The sequence below is a fragment of the Takifugu rubripes genome, chromosome 12 (assembly GCF_901000725.2).
Source record: "Takifugu rubripes chromosome 12, fTakRub1.2, whole genome shotgun sequence".
NCBI classification, from domain to species: Eukaryota; Metazoa; Chordata; class Actinopteri; order Tetraodontiformes; family Tetraodontidae; genus Takifugu; species Takifugu rubripes.
The window spans coordinates 4,474,935-4,492,774 of NC_042296.1; the positions used below are offsets into that span (position 1 = coordinate 4,474,935).

The 17,840-nt window shown below is 49.1% G+C and overlaps 1 protein-coding gene across 16 annotated transcripts in view; it reads left to right on the forward strand.

The window, feature by feature from the left end:
* Positions 1-17,840, forward strand: part of adgrb2 (adhesion G protein-coupled receptor B2) — a 138,936-nt gene that overhangs the window by 103,392 nt on the left and 17,704 nt on the right. For 11 of the 16 annotated variants that reach the window (XR_003890203.1, XM_029844778.1, XM_029844780.1 and 8 more), the window contains 11 exons: positions 3,742-3,845; positions 4,140-4,242; positions 4,630-4,780; positions 6,714-6,783; positions 8,146-8,212; positions 10,842-10,927; positions 12,491-12,589; positions 13,905-14,004; positions 14,519-14,590; positions 16,138-16,230; positions 16,980-17,282. Coding sequence is in view for 15 of the 16 variants with exons in the window: in XM_029844778.1 (XP_029700638.1) it covers positions 3,742-3,845; positions 4,140-4,242; positions 4,630-4,780; positions 6,714-6,783; positions 8,146-8,212; positions 10,842-10,927; positions 12,491-12,589; positions 13,905-14,004; positions 14,519-14,590; positions 16,138-16,230; positions 16,980-17,282 (1,248 nt within the window). In the remaining variant the exon portion in view is untranslated. The remainder of the gene's footprint in view (positions 1-3,741; positions 3,846-4,139; positions 4,243-4,629; positions 4,781-6,713; positions 6,784-8,145; positions 8,213-10,841; positions 10,928-12,490; positions 12,590-13,904; positions 14,005-14,518; positions 14,591-16,137; positions 16,231-16,979; positions 17,283-17,840) is intronic. The other 5 variants (XM_029844787.1, XM_029844789.1, XM_029844786.1 and 2 more) reach the window with 3 other exon arrangements.

Below are 17,840 nucleotides of genomic sequence, written 5' to 3' on the forward strand. Positions count from 1 at the left end.
TTCTACTTTCATGGTTAATTGACAGCAAACGCCTGGGAAGACTTCGGGAGGCTAACAGGCCAAATTTGGCTCCAGCTGATGTTAAAATTCCTGTAAGCCAAGACCAGCCAGCCCGTTTCATGACCGTTACAGTCCCAACTTTATCGGATTTCTGGAATAATCCGATTATTTGAGTGATGAGAGGAGCCCTCCTGGAGTTCTCCTAATACTCCGATGTTTTCGTGCACGTGGTCGACACAGTGGACGCTCCAAACCAAAGACCTGTATGTGCGCCCATTCTTGATTCCGAGTCATGTAAGCCAGGGCGTTCGGGTTGGATGGAAATATTTGGAATGAGCTACAGATCATATCCAAATGTGTGGCTGTTTTCCTGGAAGCGGAGCCATGACACCCCCGGCCCTCCGTGACACCAGCTGTGATTAAAAGACCAGTGAAAAATCGCATTAACATTCTTTGTAATCAAAGGTTGCGGGAGACGCTGACATGGTAAACAGGTTACATGGATCAGTATAATTGGTTTATGGATCAGAATATATCCCGAGATTAAAACATCCGCCTGCCGTTGCTGTTTATAAGACTTTAAAACCGTATTTGATGGGGAGAAAACTCCAGGTAAAAGAGAAAAAAACCCCGGGGTGCGACCGACACTCACTTTGATGACTTTACACGTTAAGGCGCTAAGTCAGCCTTCCAGGTTGTCACGCACTGATGGGAGACTTATGGTTTGTCTTGACAGCGGGCCCCGACGAGCCGAACCCTCCAGGGCCCGCCGGATTGATTCAGCCGGAGCGAAACTCTCGCAATATTTCCATCAGCAAAACAGGAAACCGGGGAGCAAGAATGCTAGCTAGGCATGTTGAATACTCTCTCCAGAGGTGGAGTGGCAAGAATGGGCTTCTTTTCTGCCTGTTTCCTGAGTAGCAAGTGTTAAACTCCAGCATAAAGTGTCTTTTGCATCAGACCTCAACTCTTACGGAAAGCTACAGGTATATCTTTAAGGACACGGAGCGCTACGGGTATACCTTTAAGGACACGGAGCGCTACGGGTATACCTTTAAGGATACGGAGCGCTACAGGTATACCTTTAAGGATACGGAGCGCTACGGGTATACCTTTAAGGATATGGAGCGCTACAGGTATACCTTTAAGGACACGGAGCGCTACGGGTATACCTTTAAGGATACGGAGCGCTACGGGTATACCTTTAAGGATATGGAGCGCTACAGGTATACCTTTAAGGACACGGAGCGCTACGGGTATACCTTTAAGGATACGGAGCGCTACGGGTATACCTTTAAGGACACGGAGCGCTACGGGTATACCTTTAAGGACACGGAGCGCTACGGGTATACCTTTAAGGACACAGAGCGCTACGGGTATACCTTTAAGGACACGGAGCGCTACAGGTATACCTTTAAGGACACAGAGCGCTACGGGTATACCTTTAAGGACACGGAGCGCTACAGGTATACCTTTAAGGACACGGAGCGCTACGGGAATACCTTTAAGGACACGGAGCGCTACAGGTATACCTTTAAGGACACGGAGCGCTACGGGTATACCTTTAAGGATACGGAGCGCTACGGGTATACCTTTAAGGATACAGAGCGCTACGGGTAAACCTTTAAGGACACAGAGCGCTACAGGTATACCTTTAAGGATACGGAGCGCTACGGGTATACCTTTAAGGACACAGAGCGCTACGGGTATACCTTTAAGGATACGGAGCGCTACGGGTATACCTTTAAGGACACGGAGCGCTACAGGTAAACCTTTAAGGACACAGAGCGCTACGGGTATACCTTTAAGGATACGGAGCGCTACGGGTATACCTTTAAGGATACGGAGCGCTACGGGTATACCTTTAAGGATACAGGTATACCTTTAAGGACACAGAGCGCTACGGGTATACCTTTAAGGATACGGAGCGCTACGGGTATACCTTTAAGGATACGGAGCGCTACGGGTAGGAAACAAGAAGGTAACCAGAGACAGAAAAGGAGTTGAAGGAATGTTGATCAGACAGTTGGTAGTGAAGGGAGGTGGAGTGTCAGAGAGGAGATAAGTAGGTTAAACTTCCTGAGCCTAAAATAGCCATCTTCTCCATCACGCTAGTGGAGCCGCCCAGGGAAGCCAAATACGGCCGGCCTCGGCACAGGCTCGCTAATCCGTATCCTCACTGTTTTCCTCCTCACTCCCGTCACATGTGCCAAACACATCACATCCCTCATGGCAGCCGCATATCAATCAGCGTAATTACAGAAAGGCGTGTGTGCGCTCCTTAGTAGCCTCGGGCTGCACGCGTTTGCATTAGCATTTTTGTCTGTTTCTGTCATTTTGTTTTCACCCCCCCCCCCCCCCCCCCCCCCCCCTTTGTGCAACGACATCGCATCACACCCAAGCATCACCAATTAAGAAAGGGCAGACTCGAAGAAGAGCCGAGATCAGTCGTGGATGCATATCGAGTGAATTAGATGAGCTTCATTTATTCCATTACAAGTCTGGTGGAAGCCAATTTAAGGCAAAGTAGAAGAGATGGAAAAGGAAAATCCAACAGGCCTTTGGCACGTGCGCGCTCGTCACTGCTTGTGCATCGGAATAAGAAAACACTTCATCTTTTGACCTGCTTCCTTTCACGGTTTCAAACCCAGCCGGTCCTTCTGAGCGGGTATATTGACGTTCCTCCGCTCATTTGTACTCTCCTCTTCCCTCTGAGTAGAGCTTTTAATGGCCTCGCTCAGAGAAGCTCTGCTTCCCCGTTTGTTTTTTTCCTTATCTTCTCCTCCTCTTCCCTTCTCACCACACTCTTTTTCCTCTGTCCTTCTCCTCCACACGTACAAAACAACACATCTCGGGCTAAATGGTGGGCTAGCCGCCGTATGTGAAGGGTGCAGCTGGGAACATAAAACCGGCTAACATCGGGCTAACATCGGGCCCACCTGGGGACACGCAGATTCCACACCTTCCCTCTGCTGATCTCCATCTTTTCATTTATGCACCTCTGGAGAGAGAGAGGAAGCAGAGGTGCGATGAGCATTATGACCCAAATCACTTAATTACCCCCGAGCCAATATATCATGGTGTATAACAGTAAGCACTGTTTTAATTACACTATCTATAGGTGATTCTAAAGAGGATAGTTTAAGATTAATCTAATGAGGTGTTGTTATTATTATAGGTGTATTTAACAGATGTCTGGCATCATAATTAGAGTTAATTGTATATCAGGCTGTAATTATGATAAAAGGCTTCCCTCTGAGGTCACATCTACCACGGAACATTGTTCATAGATTTTAACTCGTAAAAAAAGCGTCAACAGATGAGTTACGCCTTTGGCACCACCCTTGAGGACGCGCTCGACCCCGGCCGCGTCGACACGTTTATATGTATGACAAACGGCCCCCGGAGGCGATGCCGCTCGTCGCACCTGACCCGATGAGCCTCCGCCGCAACGGGGCACGTGGGAAATCCATCACGCTGATGTTGAACATAGTCTAAGCGTAATGGCCTAGCTAAACGCGGGGAATTAGCTTTGGCAGTTTTATGAATGGGAAGATCTCCATAGGACTGTGTAATGTACGGAGTCTCAAAGTCCTGGTGGAGAGGATTACATGAAGAAACTTTAATTTCCTAGCAAGAAATTAGGTGTTATTTTCCTAGAAAATGACATCCGAATATAAATAACAACACTTTTGTTGGCATTAATGGCAATTGTTCCTCTCTTCTTCGATTCTTTTTCAGGACATGGGTCCTGTCAGCATGCCCTCTGTGCCCCTCATGGTGGGCTGCGGGGTCTCCTGCACCGCTCTGCTCATCCTTCTGCTAATCTACACTGCCTTCTGGAGGTATACACTCAAAAACTCACGCATACTGATGCTAGGGCTGTAGCTATTCATATATTTTCTGGTCACACTAGCTTAGTATGCATTTAGCCTGGGGGCCCTAATGTGCCAAAACCACAACGAGGCCTAATAAGCAACAAATGTTCGAGCAAGGTTGATTACATTTTTGTAGCACGGGTGACAGATTGTAAAATCAAGCTAATGGCAGAGGCCACGAATGCTTTTGACTTCATTGAACCTGTCAATACGCCTCAGCTCACATGTCTGCCACCCTCACCCCATCCTCCGCCTCCTCAGGTACATCCGCTCAGAGAGATCCATCATCTTGGTCAACTTCTGCCTCTCCATCTTGGCCTCCAATCTATTGATTTTGGTCGGACAATCCCAGACGCTGAGCAAGGTGAGGCACCGGGACGCTAGCACTTTAGCTTTTCAGTGAGCACCAGCAGTCTGGTGGTTCGAGCTTTTGTCCTGCCTTCAGCCAGAACTTTCTAAAGCAGGCCCCGTTACGGTAAAAAGCAATTTTGGACTTTTTATAGTCCAAGCATCACTTCACTATTTTCTGTTGGGTATCGATCAAACTGTCGAAAACATTTGGGCTGGCCTGGGCTCTTAACCGCTATAAACAATTTACACAACTCTTTTTTTCCCATTTGTCCTCCCTTTTTGTCCCAAGAGACAATTCATTATGACACCTCTTACAAAACTGTCCCCTTTTGCTCTTTTGTAAAAGGGCTCTTGTGGGTATTATCACGGTCTCCTCTCCTGTTTTCCCTCTTCTCTCCAGGGTCTGTGCACTGTGACCGCCGCCTTCCTGCATTTCTTCTTCTTGGCGTCCTTCTGCTGGGTGCTGACAGAGGCGTGGCAGTCCTACCTGGCCATCCTCGGCAAAATGAGGCCACGGCTCATCCGCAAACGCTTCCTGTGCCTCGGCTGGGGTGAGCTAAGCGACATATGGGAATCACCTCGGGAAGATCCCAGGGAATATCCGCTTCAATCTTGATCGAACATTAGTTTGCGGAGACCAACAGGAAGTCGCGTTCTGTCCACCTTAATGCTCGTCCCTTTTTGATCTTGGATCTTGGAGTGTAGTTTTGGATTTCGGTTTACAAGGTTAGCAAAGAGTGTTTAGAGCAGGCGGTAATGGCTCAAGGAAAGTCCGCACAGGGGCCGCGGCACCTGATCGATAAAAATAAAACTGCTTTGCTCTCCGCCATAATTACAACTGTCGGTCCCAAACAGTCCATCTCTCTCCCCGCCGTAGTCGCTTAGCACCGCTCGGAAAACACCGCGCTGAAGAAATGTTCCCTTTAAAGAGGAGAGGATGGGAAAACTTGAGGGAAATGACACTTTCCCGAACATACAAGGCCGTGTTAGCATTCGGCTCAGCAGGCACGAGCCGCAGATTAGCTCCTTTCTTTTAATCCTTTGTGCCGTCGCGTTGTTTGTTAATAGCTTTTTGTAGTCACCGCTAGGCCGCGGTGCTCGGCAGAACACTTAACGAAGGATCCGGGCTCCTCTGTTGCTGTGGCTGAGAGCAAGAAGCGTCCTCCGCTGCCAGGGGATTTTCAGCGGAGCCAACGAAGGCACGCAAACCATGAATCAGATGCTGATTGAACCGCCGTGTGACGCGCATGGCTAATGGAATGCTGTAACACGGCGTTTTATTCATTCTCTTTCACATGAAAGTGAACCAGATTTCTGCAGGAGAGTTTCAGAACTGCTGTCCTGCGTTAAAATCATCAGTTCTGTTGGAATTTATCCCGTTTTTCCTTTGTGGTATTTAATGAAATGCCCCTTCCGGAGGTCTCGAAAGGGCCATAATTCTAGTTTAACTGTATACATGCAGCCTGATGCAAAAGGCAGATGCGTGATAACATCCGCGCTCAGCTGATGCCTGCAGATCCTGCTGGAAATTACCTTCCCGTCCACATTCCCACTGTTCCCTATCGATCCCGCGGTCCAATCTGCGTCGATGTCCTCTGCCGACGCAGAGGATGTATGGATTGTTGTACAGTCGCAGGTGAACAAGCTAGCCGTGTCTGAGGGGGATCGGACAGATAAAACATCTCATCTTCATCCGACACGTTCTCTCATAATTCTGTGAATGATTTCAACCCGTCACCATGGAAACAGGAGATCCCGGGCGCCACGCTGCCGGCGGGCCGCTCGCTGTAGGTGTGTGTTTACCTGTGATGAATCTGTAAATATTTGATTGATCTTTTTGGACCGGCTCCCCACGAGCGGCGCACCGGCTCCGGCTCCTCGCCGCTGTATTTGTTAATGCTAATGTGACTTTTTCTAATTGCTTTTCATTTGCAGCCATAATCACAGCTTTGTTAATTACATGAATATTTCCCAGCCAGCCTCATTACCGGCACATTTCCTTCCCTCTTTTCTGGCACGTGCTCCCTGACACTTCCCTTTCCATCTCATTTGCACGAGCGCAAACGCAAAATGCTCCGTTTTTGCTAAATAATGCAGGACTTATTGACCGATGAGCACGGCGCCCTACATAAAAAGCCGGTTGTGTTTTGATCACACTTCTCCACGTTGCTCGAGCGGGCTACACATTGGGCCATTAGCGCACGCAACATGTCAGCGGAACACTTCCGTGCTTAATTCCCAGCACGGATCTTCCGGCAGCTTCCTGCCGTCAGCTACGCCTTCCCGTCAAGGAACCCTCAGGATTCCATCAGAGCCTTGGGGTAACTTCCCATCACGCCTGCTCGTTACAGCCTGTTGCGTGGCCGCTGATAAATGAGAAAGCGCCACGCCGAGATCTTCACAGCCGAGAAGCAGCAGCGCTCCGTCGCCTTCGCTAGCACTTCCTCTCACATGCCGCCCCCCCTCCTCTGTGTTTCTCTGCAGGTCTTCCGGCCCTCGTGGTAGCAGTGTCGGTGGGTTTCACCAGAGCCAGGGGTTACGGCACAGCAAGCTAGTGAGTAGCGCTGCCTTCTGATTGGCTCTAAACTGGACACATCTATAACTGCTACTGCTTAGCATTCAAGAAACACCCCACTTTTCTTTTTGCTGAAATGGTCCGCCTAACCTCCATCCTCCCTTAAGGGTTGCTGCTCCATCGTTTCATAAAAAAATGGGGTTTTATATAATTTTATGACTGACCAGAGGTGGTCAGTGATTCACTCAGTGGAGGCTCGGCTGAATATATAAATCCTGAATGTGTTTTTTTCCCGCAGTATTACACAACAAAACAGCTTTTTTTTCTTCTTGCAGCCATCTATCCATCACTTTTTATTGCTTCTTCTTCATATTATGCATCACAGGGGGACTTGAGACCAACCTGTCATGTAGCTTTTGAATTGCGCAACACATCTCGGGGCCGGTAGATCTTTTACTTGAATCAAAATGCAGCAAACACACCTCAAATCGATACGCATCCCTACAAACCAACGCTGAAACTTTGCTGTCACAAACTTATAGAAGATAGAAGAATGCTCCTGGTCAATTTCAAGTTTTAGGGGATGAGGGCAGTAAAAAAAATGGAATTTAAAAGGTAGAAAGTAAGTAAATGTGAAGCTCTACCCTTCAAAGACAAGGAGGGGCAACAACTGTGGGGGTTTGTTGCTTATGTGTGCCCAGTACCTGCTAGCAACACAATCTGTGTGTAGCCTTTAACCTTTTAGAATATAATTAGCTTTGTCATGGGAGCCTCAAAGCTAAGTGCTAATAAGACCAATTCACAGCATCTTTCTCGCCGTTTTTCGTCTCCTTCCAATCGGCAACTTTTTTTTATTTTTTATCAAAAACTCCTCCCGGCACATATGTGCGGTATTTTTCTCATTCTTTAAGAAAACATTTTCACGCTACTATTGACAATTGCCATCAGGCTCTGTTAGCCCACGTTAGCTTTAAGCTGTCTCCAAATGCGTTCCGTCCTCTCTAATCATCTCATTAGCCAGGCTGTATGGGAGCTCCTGGGCTGTGGATTTTTCCTCCTTCATTCCTTTATTGAAGCGCAATTAGGGAAGCGGGAGGGTTTCAGCGTGGCCTTGATGACATCACTGGAGGACAAGTTTAAACTCAATAAGTCCCAATAACCACACGCCAAATTGAATTTGCAGTTTGAGGATATGTTTTATGTAATCTACGTGGTAAATTAGCTTAGCGCTGAAGGCGGTATTGATGAAAACAGTCATTTAACTCGCCAAGGAAATGCAAGCGTACAGTGTCTCCTTAATTAAATGTGGAGTTGCTTCGGTTGGCGTGGAGCAGAACCATAAACTTTTCTGGGATTTGAGTTGCGTTCTGGGCTTTAAAGACATGTTTGCTCCCTCTGCAGTTGCTGGTTGTCCCTAGAGGGCGGCCTCCTCTACGCCTTCGTTGGTCCTGCTGCTGTCATCGTCCTGGTGAGTCCCTCCGACACGCACGTCCCCATTCGCAGCATTTTGTCTCGCGGAGCTCATTTCCGCCGCGTGAGCCTTCAAGGCCGAAGCGGCTGAAGTTTGACCCGTCAGAATTTGCCTCCTCTGAGCGCTCACGAGCAAACGCGCTCGTGGTGTCCATGACGAGATGACAAGGTCCTTTGATCTTGGAAATGTCGGCACTGGAAAACTCAAATATCTTCCCGCGGACCAGCGCGGCGCGGGATGTGCCGAGAGTGAATTCCAGCCCGGCAGCCAAATGTCTCACTCTTTATTATCCGGCAGTAGAAGCGGAGCCTGTTACTCCTGTAAAAACAGACCCCTGCACCGCTGACACTGCTGTTGCTAACAGAAAGGATAAATACAGCTTTCCTGACCTGCACAGGACTCGCGTTGTCTTGTATGCTTACAGAAATTCCCTAATTTGCTTTGTTGAAATCCCTGGATGGTTCTTTTCACAGCTAAAAGAGCAGCGATGTGTTAAATAAAGAAGCAATGGCCTCTTCTTTTTTTTTCCATCAGCGGAGCTTTGATAATTAACCAGGGTTTTGAAAAGCCTTGGCGCATTTCCACCTAAATTACCCAGGGAATAATCTTTCAGGGAACCACAAATGTTTCCTGAAAAAGTCCCCAGCAGGGGCTTAAGGTCCCCTAGATGGAGACGGGACTGTGTGCTGAAGAATTCCGATTGGTGGAACACAGTCCAGAATAATGGACACACAACGAGGTCCAGGCTCTCTGAACGACACCCCCACCGCCGCCGGGCTACCGTCCGTAGAAAAGTGGGATTATTCATGTTTTTAACCGTGTAAGAGTCGCAGACGACCAAACCCTTCGGTTGGAGGTGTATCACGCCGCCTGGAAACATCAGGAATGTAAAATCAATGCCAAAAGTGAGGCCACAGCTGCTTTTGCCCCCCTGTGAACATCTCAGTCTCCTCCTTTGACACGTTGGGACGGCCGTGGGGTGAAACAGCTAAACTCCGCCGGATGCAGATGTGTTTATGCTCCAGCAGCGGCGCCGAGGTGGCGTCTGGGCTTCCACCAGCTTCTGACACTCTGGCCACAGTTCCAACACCTGAAACAAAAACCGGAGAGCCTCGACACCGAGCAGATTGTGCGGCGCACGCCGTGACCCGCTGTAGACGACACGGCGACTCTGACGAGCCCTCACAATTCCCGCTATCGGCCGCATATCCCAGAATCGAGAGGGTGGCAGGAAGAGGACAGGATGATTTTCTCTCCACAAAGAATGCGGGCCAGTCATTCGTGGATTCGTTTCCCACTTTTCACCCTTTCCTCGTTTCACAATGTCAGTGAGCACCCCCCCCCCTGCCCCCCCACCACCTTCCCCACGGCGGCTGCGTAATGGTGCTAACTCCCCCACCACCACCGCCTCCCCCTACGCTCCTTCACTCAGACGAACAGCTGCGGCGAGAAGCGGCGCGTCGGGCGGCGCAGCACAACGCAGACCTTCCCACCGGACTTTTTCTCTAATTAATTAACCTGGCTTTGGGCAAATAGCAAAGCAGAGCGACGCTGACTCACCGAGCCGGCGCCAGACATGCCCGGCATGACAATGGCGTCCTCACAATCTGGCAAGCTAGCTGTGGTAGCAGCACCCACGCGAGGGAAGGAGATCAGAGGCCTGATGAGCAAGATGGAGCGAAGAAATAGCCCCCAAGTAAAAAAACAAAACAACAGAAACTCTGACTCGGCTAACCGCGTCAGAGTTCGACGTGAGCGGCTCAACTCCGCAGCTCTTTTCCCGGGATTCCTCCCAGCTCCGTATCATTTTCCACCCTTAAGCGGCTCCTGCTGATGGATGAAGGAAGCAACAGAGACAGACGTTTACTCCGGGGCTTTGATAGGAATCGGAGCACATTACACACATTCATGCAGAGACCGTGTTGGTACGTGGATAATGTCATTCGTTGTTCATCCACTCCTATTGCTTCCATCCTCCTGGCCCAGAGAGAGCGAGGAGAGATAAATCGAATCAGGATTAGAAAACAAACAAAGCGTGCCTATAACCCCCCCCCAGATGGGCAGAAAGTCAGAGCGGAACATGTGGCAAGATTCCGGTGGAGTCAGGTCAGCACGTGTCTCCGCTCTGAACTCTGTCACTGGGTCACTGTGGCCAGATGTTCCGCCAGCTTGTTAGTGGGTAGAAGAGATGAGGCCTGGTGGCAACAGTGAAGCAACATACATTTAATCCATCGCTGGGATCGGAAGTGGCTTTTCCTGCTGGTGGTCGAATATGGATGACATGAATATAGATTTTTCATCAAATTCATGTTGCTGATGGATGCAGTGTGTGTTCTGCTAGAAGCCAGCAAGGTCTGCTCAATATTGCCTCCAGTGGACAGGGGGGGGGGGTATTGCACGCATCCACCTCAGCGTCACAGAATTCCAAAAGATCGCTCCTGCCTGACCCCAACATGGCAGGTTATCAGACGGATGCCTTCGCACCGAATGTGCCTCTTTAGGACGCATTTTTCAATACTGTGAGCAAAAAGCTTTTGATTTCAACAATGAAAACAGCCTCAAAAGCAGCGAGAATGAGTCCCTCCTGTGGGCCGATCCTCACAGAACTCCCCCCTGTGTCTCCCAGGTGAACATGCTCATCGGAATAGTGGTGTTTAACAAGCTCATGTCTCGAGACGGCATCTCCGACAAGTCCAAAAAACAGCGGGCGGGGTAAGTGAATGTTTTGCACCTCACAGGAGACACCAGCCGACCCCCCCCCCCCCCCCACACACACACACACACACACACCTGATTACACCTCCATCCACCAAGTCCTTGATGGGAACTGGCTACAGATTTGTCGCATTAGATTCATTTCACCCTCTCAGACAGAACTCGCAGGTAGATCACGTTTATGGCGTCTTCCACATTCCAAACACACACACACTTCCTGGCGCACCTGTTCCTCCAATAAAAAAAAAAACAGTCCGGAGAAAATACAATCCAATTTCAGGCAAATGAGTAGCCACCTGTTAGCTTTCTCTGCGAGCATTTTAGAGCCCCGCTGTCGGTTCCAGTGGAGTTTTTTTCTCCTGTCGCGGATGAAGATAATATATCAGAATCAATGGCAGATGGGAATCTCATCACAAACTGGAAACACCAGAGCAATGTCAAGGAATTCTCGCGCCCCTCACGTGCTGTTTCATTTGCGCGCAGGCAGATCGTACATGCGTGCAGCCGCAGCAACATTGTTTCCGCGGGAACTTGGGTTCTCATCTTTACTAATCCTGGCGGATTCCCTCAGCTCCTGCAGCCAACTTCACATTTTCATTTCCAAAGCTATTGATTTCCATTGTTTATCTCTTTCTCTCGCTCTGCCAATCGCATTTTTCCCCGCTTGCCTTCCGCACAAATTGAAATTGATCATTTTTAAATGGCTGAAAGGGTTAACGCCACCGATCATCTCCACAGGGGGTTGATTAGCTTCTGTAACCCGGTGATGCAACTGAGATTATCCCAGTTGTATAGTAGCATGTCCACACAAGTCCTAAGTATATCCAAGAATTGGGCACGCTTAGAGCCGGATTCTTGGAAGTGTGTGTTTAGAAGGAGCTCTCGAGTACACGCTAACGCGTAGTGTCGCTTGCAGAACAGGCTGTCATTAGCGTAATGTATTTTCTTATGATGCCGTGGGGATGTGGCTGGTGCTAAGGCAATGAGCTGTGATGGGGCGCTAATGTAGCATAGCCTGCACGCAGCCCCGCCGTCCTTCAATTGCGTTATATATAAACACCGCGCAGGCACACAGACGCCGTCTCGTCTCGCGTGTGTAGTCAACTGTGAGTAAATAACCTTTTCCTTCCTTTGAAACAGTATGGTGCACAGCCTCACACACACACAAACACACACACAGACACCTCTCAGCTGGCGACAGCAGAACAACACGATTGGTCGATTTCCCGTCCGTGTCGCCGTAATCTGTTAATCCGCCGCTCTGCTGTAACACCGCTCACGTTCTCTCCGGATCGATCGGTGTATCCTAACTGTTTGTCATTGCTGCTACTTTCTCAAGATGTGGTTTTAATTTGCTTTTCTTTCTTTTCTCCCCCTCCCCCTTTTTTCTATTCCACACCCCCTCTTTGTTGTGTTTCTCTCCATCCTTCAATCACTTTACTATCGTGTCACCTGCTAACCCGCCTTCACCTGGACTCCCACATCCCACCCGCCCCCACCACTTGTGTGTGCTGCCTGTATCTCCGTGTGTGCGCGTGTGTATGTGTGTGTGTTCCCAAGTGTCCCGGCGGAGGCGAGTAGCCGACTGCTGCTGAAATGCTCCAAGTGTGGCGTGATCTCGAGCACAGCCATGTCCACCGCGACTGCCAGCAGCGCCATGTTAGTCCATCTGCATCTCTCTCTTTCTCTATTTTCATTCTTGTAATCTCCTCTTCTTCTCTGTCCTCCATCTTTTCAACCTCTCGCCGTCCGTATTGTTGCCGGAGGGTGTTTACCAAGTCAAGTTCGTGAAAGAATTTTTTCAAAAGAAGCGAACCACCCGCATGGACAGATAATTCCGTTTCTGATGTGGCGGTAGCCTGCATGCGCGCATGGTTATGCTTGTTTTTCACTTTCACCTCGGACGTTCCAGCTAATGTTAGCATGAGCAAAGCCTCTCCGTGATCACCGAGAGGACAGAACAAACGCACACAGTGACCACACAGCATATTTCCAAGATCCGGCCTCTTGTTGAGACATGGGAATAAAGGACTTCCTGCGCCCCCCCCCCCCCAAAATACCCCACTGGGTGATGACATTTACGAAACCGTGACAGCAAAAACAAAAGAGACAAATGTCTTTGAAGAAACTGGATTTTAGCCCTCGGGGTAACCGCTGCATTGTCGTGGGTTCCGGTGCCGAACGGCCGCTGTTGAGACGCCGTTCGTGGCAGCAGCTCTGTTTATTTGCACCGTGACCCAATTGGATGCCGTGATCGGAGGCTGATAGGGTGACGCTGACTATTTCCAGACACTGGACTTGTTGATCGCATGCAGAATCCAAAAATAGATGCAGCCGCCTCTGTTTTTACACGCCACAATTGGCCTACCTCTGTAATGGGAAAAGTTTAAATCTGTCCTAGTTTATTTCCGAAGTCGTAACTTCAAAGTTGTGACAGAGCAGTTACCAGCCACCTGCCATTTCCTTTTCTTCCAATTGACTTTATGGTATGTTATAGTGTAACATGTCATTAAAAGGGTGATTATGTGTAATGATTAGGTTCACCACACTCACATTATCGTTTGACGTGTCGCTTAATTCCTTAAACTTATGTCAGAAAACGTTCAGGAGATGCCGAATATGTGCCCAACCAACATGAACATTTTAAATTGGCATCTGACTACCGCGGTGAAGAGCCTCGCACGTCCAGAGGCTGTCAATAGGCCGCTCTTTCCCCGCAGCCCATCATTCCGCAGTGCACCACGATGACATTTACGTGCATCAACCATGTAATTGTGAGCAATTGTCAGTATCATGACTGTCTGCGTGATTACACATCATCTCGCACGACTTGGTTAGCATATTAAGTCTGATAGCGAGCGTGGCGCGCCAGTCTGCGTTTGAATGAGCCGACGCGCGAGAGGAGGAGGAGAGAGAAGAGTTCTGTGACCTGAACCTCCTGTTTTGTCCCCCTCCCTGCCCATCTCTCTGACAGGGCTTCTCTGTGGAGTTCCTGTGTGGTCCTTCCTCTGTTAGCATTGACCTGGATGTCAGCCGTGCTCGCCATAACCGACCGGCGCTCAACGTTGTTCCAGGTGATGCATCTCACGATTCCTGGCAAAGCTACAACACACATACCCTCATACAGGAACTCACATCTGCAGTGGGGAACAGGGGCTCAAAAATGCATAAATACCAGAAAGTCCTCTCAAAATGTAATTGATGCGACACTCGATGTCTGCAAGTATGAAGCTAAAGATAAAACGACCAATTTATAAAGGAAGAAAATTTTTTTTTTGCATTTTTGAGTCAATTCTTCTGTTATTCTTCTGTTACAATGATCCTTTAAAGTGTCTTTCCAGCCAGCAGAAGGCTGCTAGCTTATGTGCTTGTTGGATGGATTGGTTTCTCCATACAAAAGTGGAGAAGTACTTTAGATAACTAAGCACCGGGTGTCCAACAGGAAACGAACCCATCAAACTGCCTGGCGCATTTATGATCACCCTGAGATTTTAACTCACACCTTTTGGTCGCGATACAACCAACCCTCGTGACCATTTCATGAGGCCAGCTCCAAATCCTGCGTGTTTTACTGTCTCTTTTCTCCAGGTCCTCTTTGCTGTCTTTGACTCCGTCCAAGGCTTCGTCATCATCACTGTCCACTGCGCGATGCGGCGAGAGGTGAGTCCCGCGTCCCCGCGCGGCGGTGATCTTTTTTCAACCCGTGCGTATCCAATCCACCACCATGCGGCGACCTCGGCGCCGGTTGCCCCCCCTCCCCCATCGTTTGACAGGTGGGATCAGCATTTAGAAATGTCACGTTCGTTTCCAAAGCCCGAAAGGAATCACGGCAGAGCAGAAGTGGATCAGACGTGAGAGGGATTAGCTCGGTATTTGCGTTCTATGCTGCGGCGCCTCTCCTAGTAGGTGGTAATACAGCGTGATGGTGCAGCATTGTCCGTCTGATCCAAGGCTTCTTTAAAGAGATTACTAAGATTTTGTGCAGAATAAGATGATAAGTCCCTTACTAATACCCACAGTGCTATTAACCACAGGCCTGGTTATGCCCGCCAATGTTGAACTTGAAACGTAAATTTGAACCTTTACTCGGGGAGGTGTTGCCGCGCCCGTGCTTAATGGATTTTATATCAGCTGCTTGGGATGATAAACAGCACGGGGCCCTCCCCACAGTGCATTCTAGAGATCATTATGATATTGAATGCGCTGCATGGCATAAGTGAATTTCCAAATGCTGCGAATGCTTAGCTGCATTAAATCAAATAGCACAAAAGCGGCAGGGATCAGAGCGCCGTAAACCCAGGAATTATTTATTTGAATTGTCGGGAAAGCCTGAGCGCTAAAGCCAACGCAGATGCAGAACAATAGACAGAGGAGGCGAGAAAAGGAGGGAGAAGGCGGTACAAAGTGCGCTGTTAAGTAAACTAGCAATGCAGGGCTGGCTGCTACGTGGAGCAGAGAGGAATCAAAGGATGGGCGGCGTGCTGAGATCAGTTGTGGCGAGGCGAGGAGATTAGCACCTGTGCTGTTAGAGGTGTCCCGATTAGGAGGCAGCGGGAAAGAGAGAAGGGTGGAGGAGCACCGCGAGCGGGCCGAGAGGGAGGACGTCAACTTGGATGCGGAGAGAAGTAGGATGGAGATCATGTGATTCAAGAGTGAAGCGGGGAATGATGCTAGGAGAGGTGGGTGGAGGATGGAGAGTGGGGCAGGAACCCCTTTGAAGGGGTCCTTACTTTGAAGCCAGGATGAGCTGCATCAGGTGCAAACACGGGCAGAAGAGAAGAGACAAATAATAGGAAAAAAATGGAGGCCATGCCTGAATCCAGGCAGGAGTAATCAGGCACGGTCCGGGATCAGATCCACTCCATCTGTAAGGCCACATGACTAGAACAGGGACGCTCCGCTTCCGCTTCTTGGTGCCACTTCTCGTATCCGCCCACAAGATCCTTACGGACGGTGATAGCGGCAACGTTCCAACGGGGCCGTTTGTAATGGAGCCAGATTCGGGCTGGCTGGGGAACATTACAGGCGGACCCAAATGTTCCGGGTCCTTCGAACAAATCTATTGCTCCCATTGGAGGATAAACGCACCACGAGCCTAACACAGCCCGCAGATTAACGCCACTTTATCCACCTGCGGCGGCTTTTGATTAAAGACTGTCTGTCTAACTTCTGTCTCTTCGACACCCCCTTCCACACCTCGGCCTCAGGTGCAAGACGCCGTGCGCTGTCGGATGGGCGGCTGCAAGGACGACAGCGAGAACTCCCCCGACTCCTGCAAGAACGGACAGGTGCAGATCATGGTGAATAGCATTCCATTTCATCCGACACTGTGGGCCATTAAGCTTGAACTAACCTCAGCGAGCGGGAGCTGCAGCAGCCCCACAGCAGCACGACACGAGCGAAGCGCTCCGATCTCCCTCCATTTCCTGTTTACGCATCACACATTTCATTCCCCCTATTGAGATTAGAAACACGGCAATTTAGGTGAAATATATTTATGGAGCAAAGCTGCCTGATCGTAAAAATCCTGTTTATACAAGCAGAAGAAAACTCTTTTTTTTATATGTGCTGTCTTTTGTCGGAGGACGTCTACTGATAGCTCCTTTTTGCGTGTTTGTTTTATTTTGGTTGAGTTAGCCGCATGCTCCCAGGAGTGCTGGCTGCAGTACACAGGGGGTTTATTTGAATTTTGAATGCCTGGCATGTCATCTAGCGACGCCTTCTGCTAATGTTTGAACTCAAGCCGTCCTCACTGAGGCAGCCTGTCTTCAGACCCAACCTGGAAACTAAGAAGCTTGCAAACCATAACGACCAGCTAGATGCTCTCCTTTGTGTTGTTTTTCTCGAACCATTAATTATGCATAAACTAACCTGTGTCTGCATGTGTCAGGAGTCAAGACATCATTATTTGTTGCAAGTCATCGGTGAGATTGTGGAAAAGAAAAAATAAAATCTGCGATGACCTTTGGAGCACGCCGCTCACCTGTTTTCACGTGCTCCCATTAACATTTCAACCTCATGTCTTCCATCCATCTCTTTATGCCATCAGAAGGGTCCAAATGTGAGCCGGGGCGGGCAGCAGTCCGGCTCCCTGCGCTACGGCACGACCACGTGTCTGTCAGGCGCGCAGGCTCCGCCGTTCCCGCCGTCATGCCAGCAGGCATGCCAGCTAGGCTGTTACCACAGCCTGCCCCTCAGCAACCACAACCACGGAACGGAGCACAGCCACGCCCTCAGCCACGCCCTCAGCCACGCCCTCAGCCACATGCATGAGCAAAAGCCCATTGTGAACAATAGCCACAACCATGCTCATAACCATAACCACGCCCACAACCACACCGGCAGCCACCCAGTATGTCCTCTGTAGAAATGAGTCCTTTGATAGAGTCTTCTGTCTGTCTGTCTGTCTGTATTTAGACGAGACATACATATGTAGAAGACGGACAGACAGGTTTTTGATGTGTCTTTTATACTGTTCGCACTCAGAATGTTGTATATATCTAAAGAAAATGGACTCTTGTGTCCACATATTTAACTGTACTTGACCTGCCTGACGGCTCCAGCTACTTTTTTGCTAAAATAAATACATTTGTTGTTTTTGTATGAATTTGGACAGGAGCTTGAGAGGGAAAGAGTTTTCTTTCTTTCTTTCTTTCTTTCTTTCTTTCTTTCTTTCTTTCTTTCTTTCTTTCTTTCTTTCTTTCTTTCTTTCTTTCCCTCTTGCCGACATTCATCCATTTAGTCGAACCTCATTTATGATGCTGGGGCTGATTTGTGTACTAAGAGCTCTCCCACTCCTCTGAGACCTTTACACATTCTCTCTATCAGTCTCTCTGTTTTTCCACCCCCCCCCCCCCCCCCCCCCACTCCATGTGTGCCGTGCCCAAACTCTCTAAAATGTGTAGTTTAT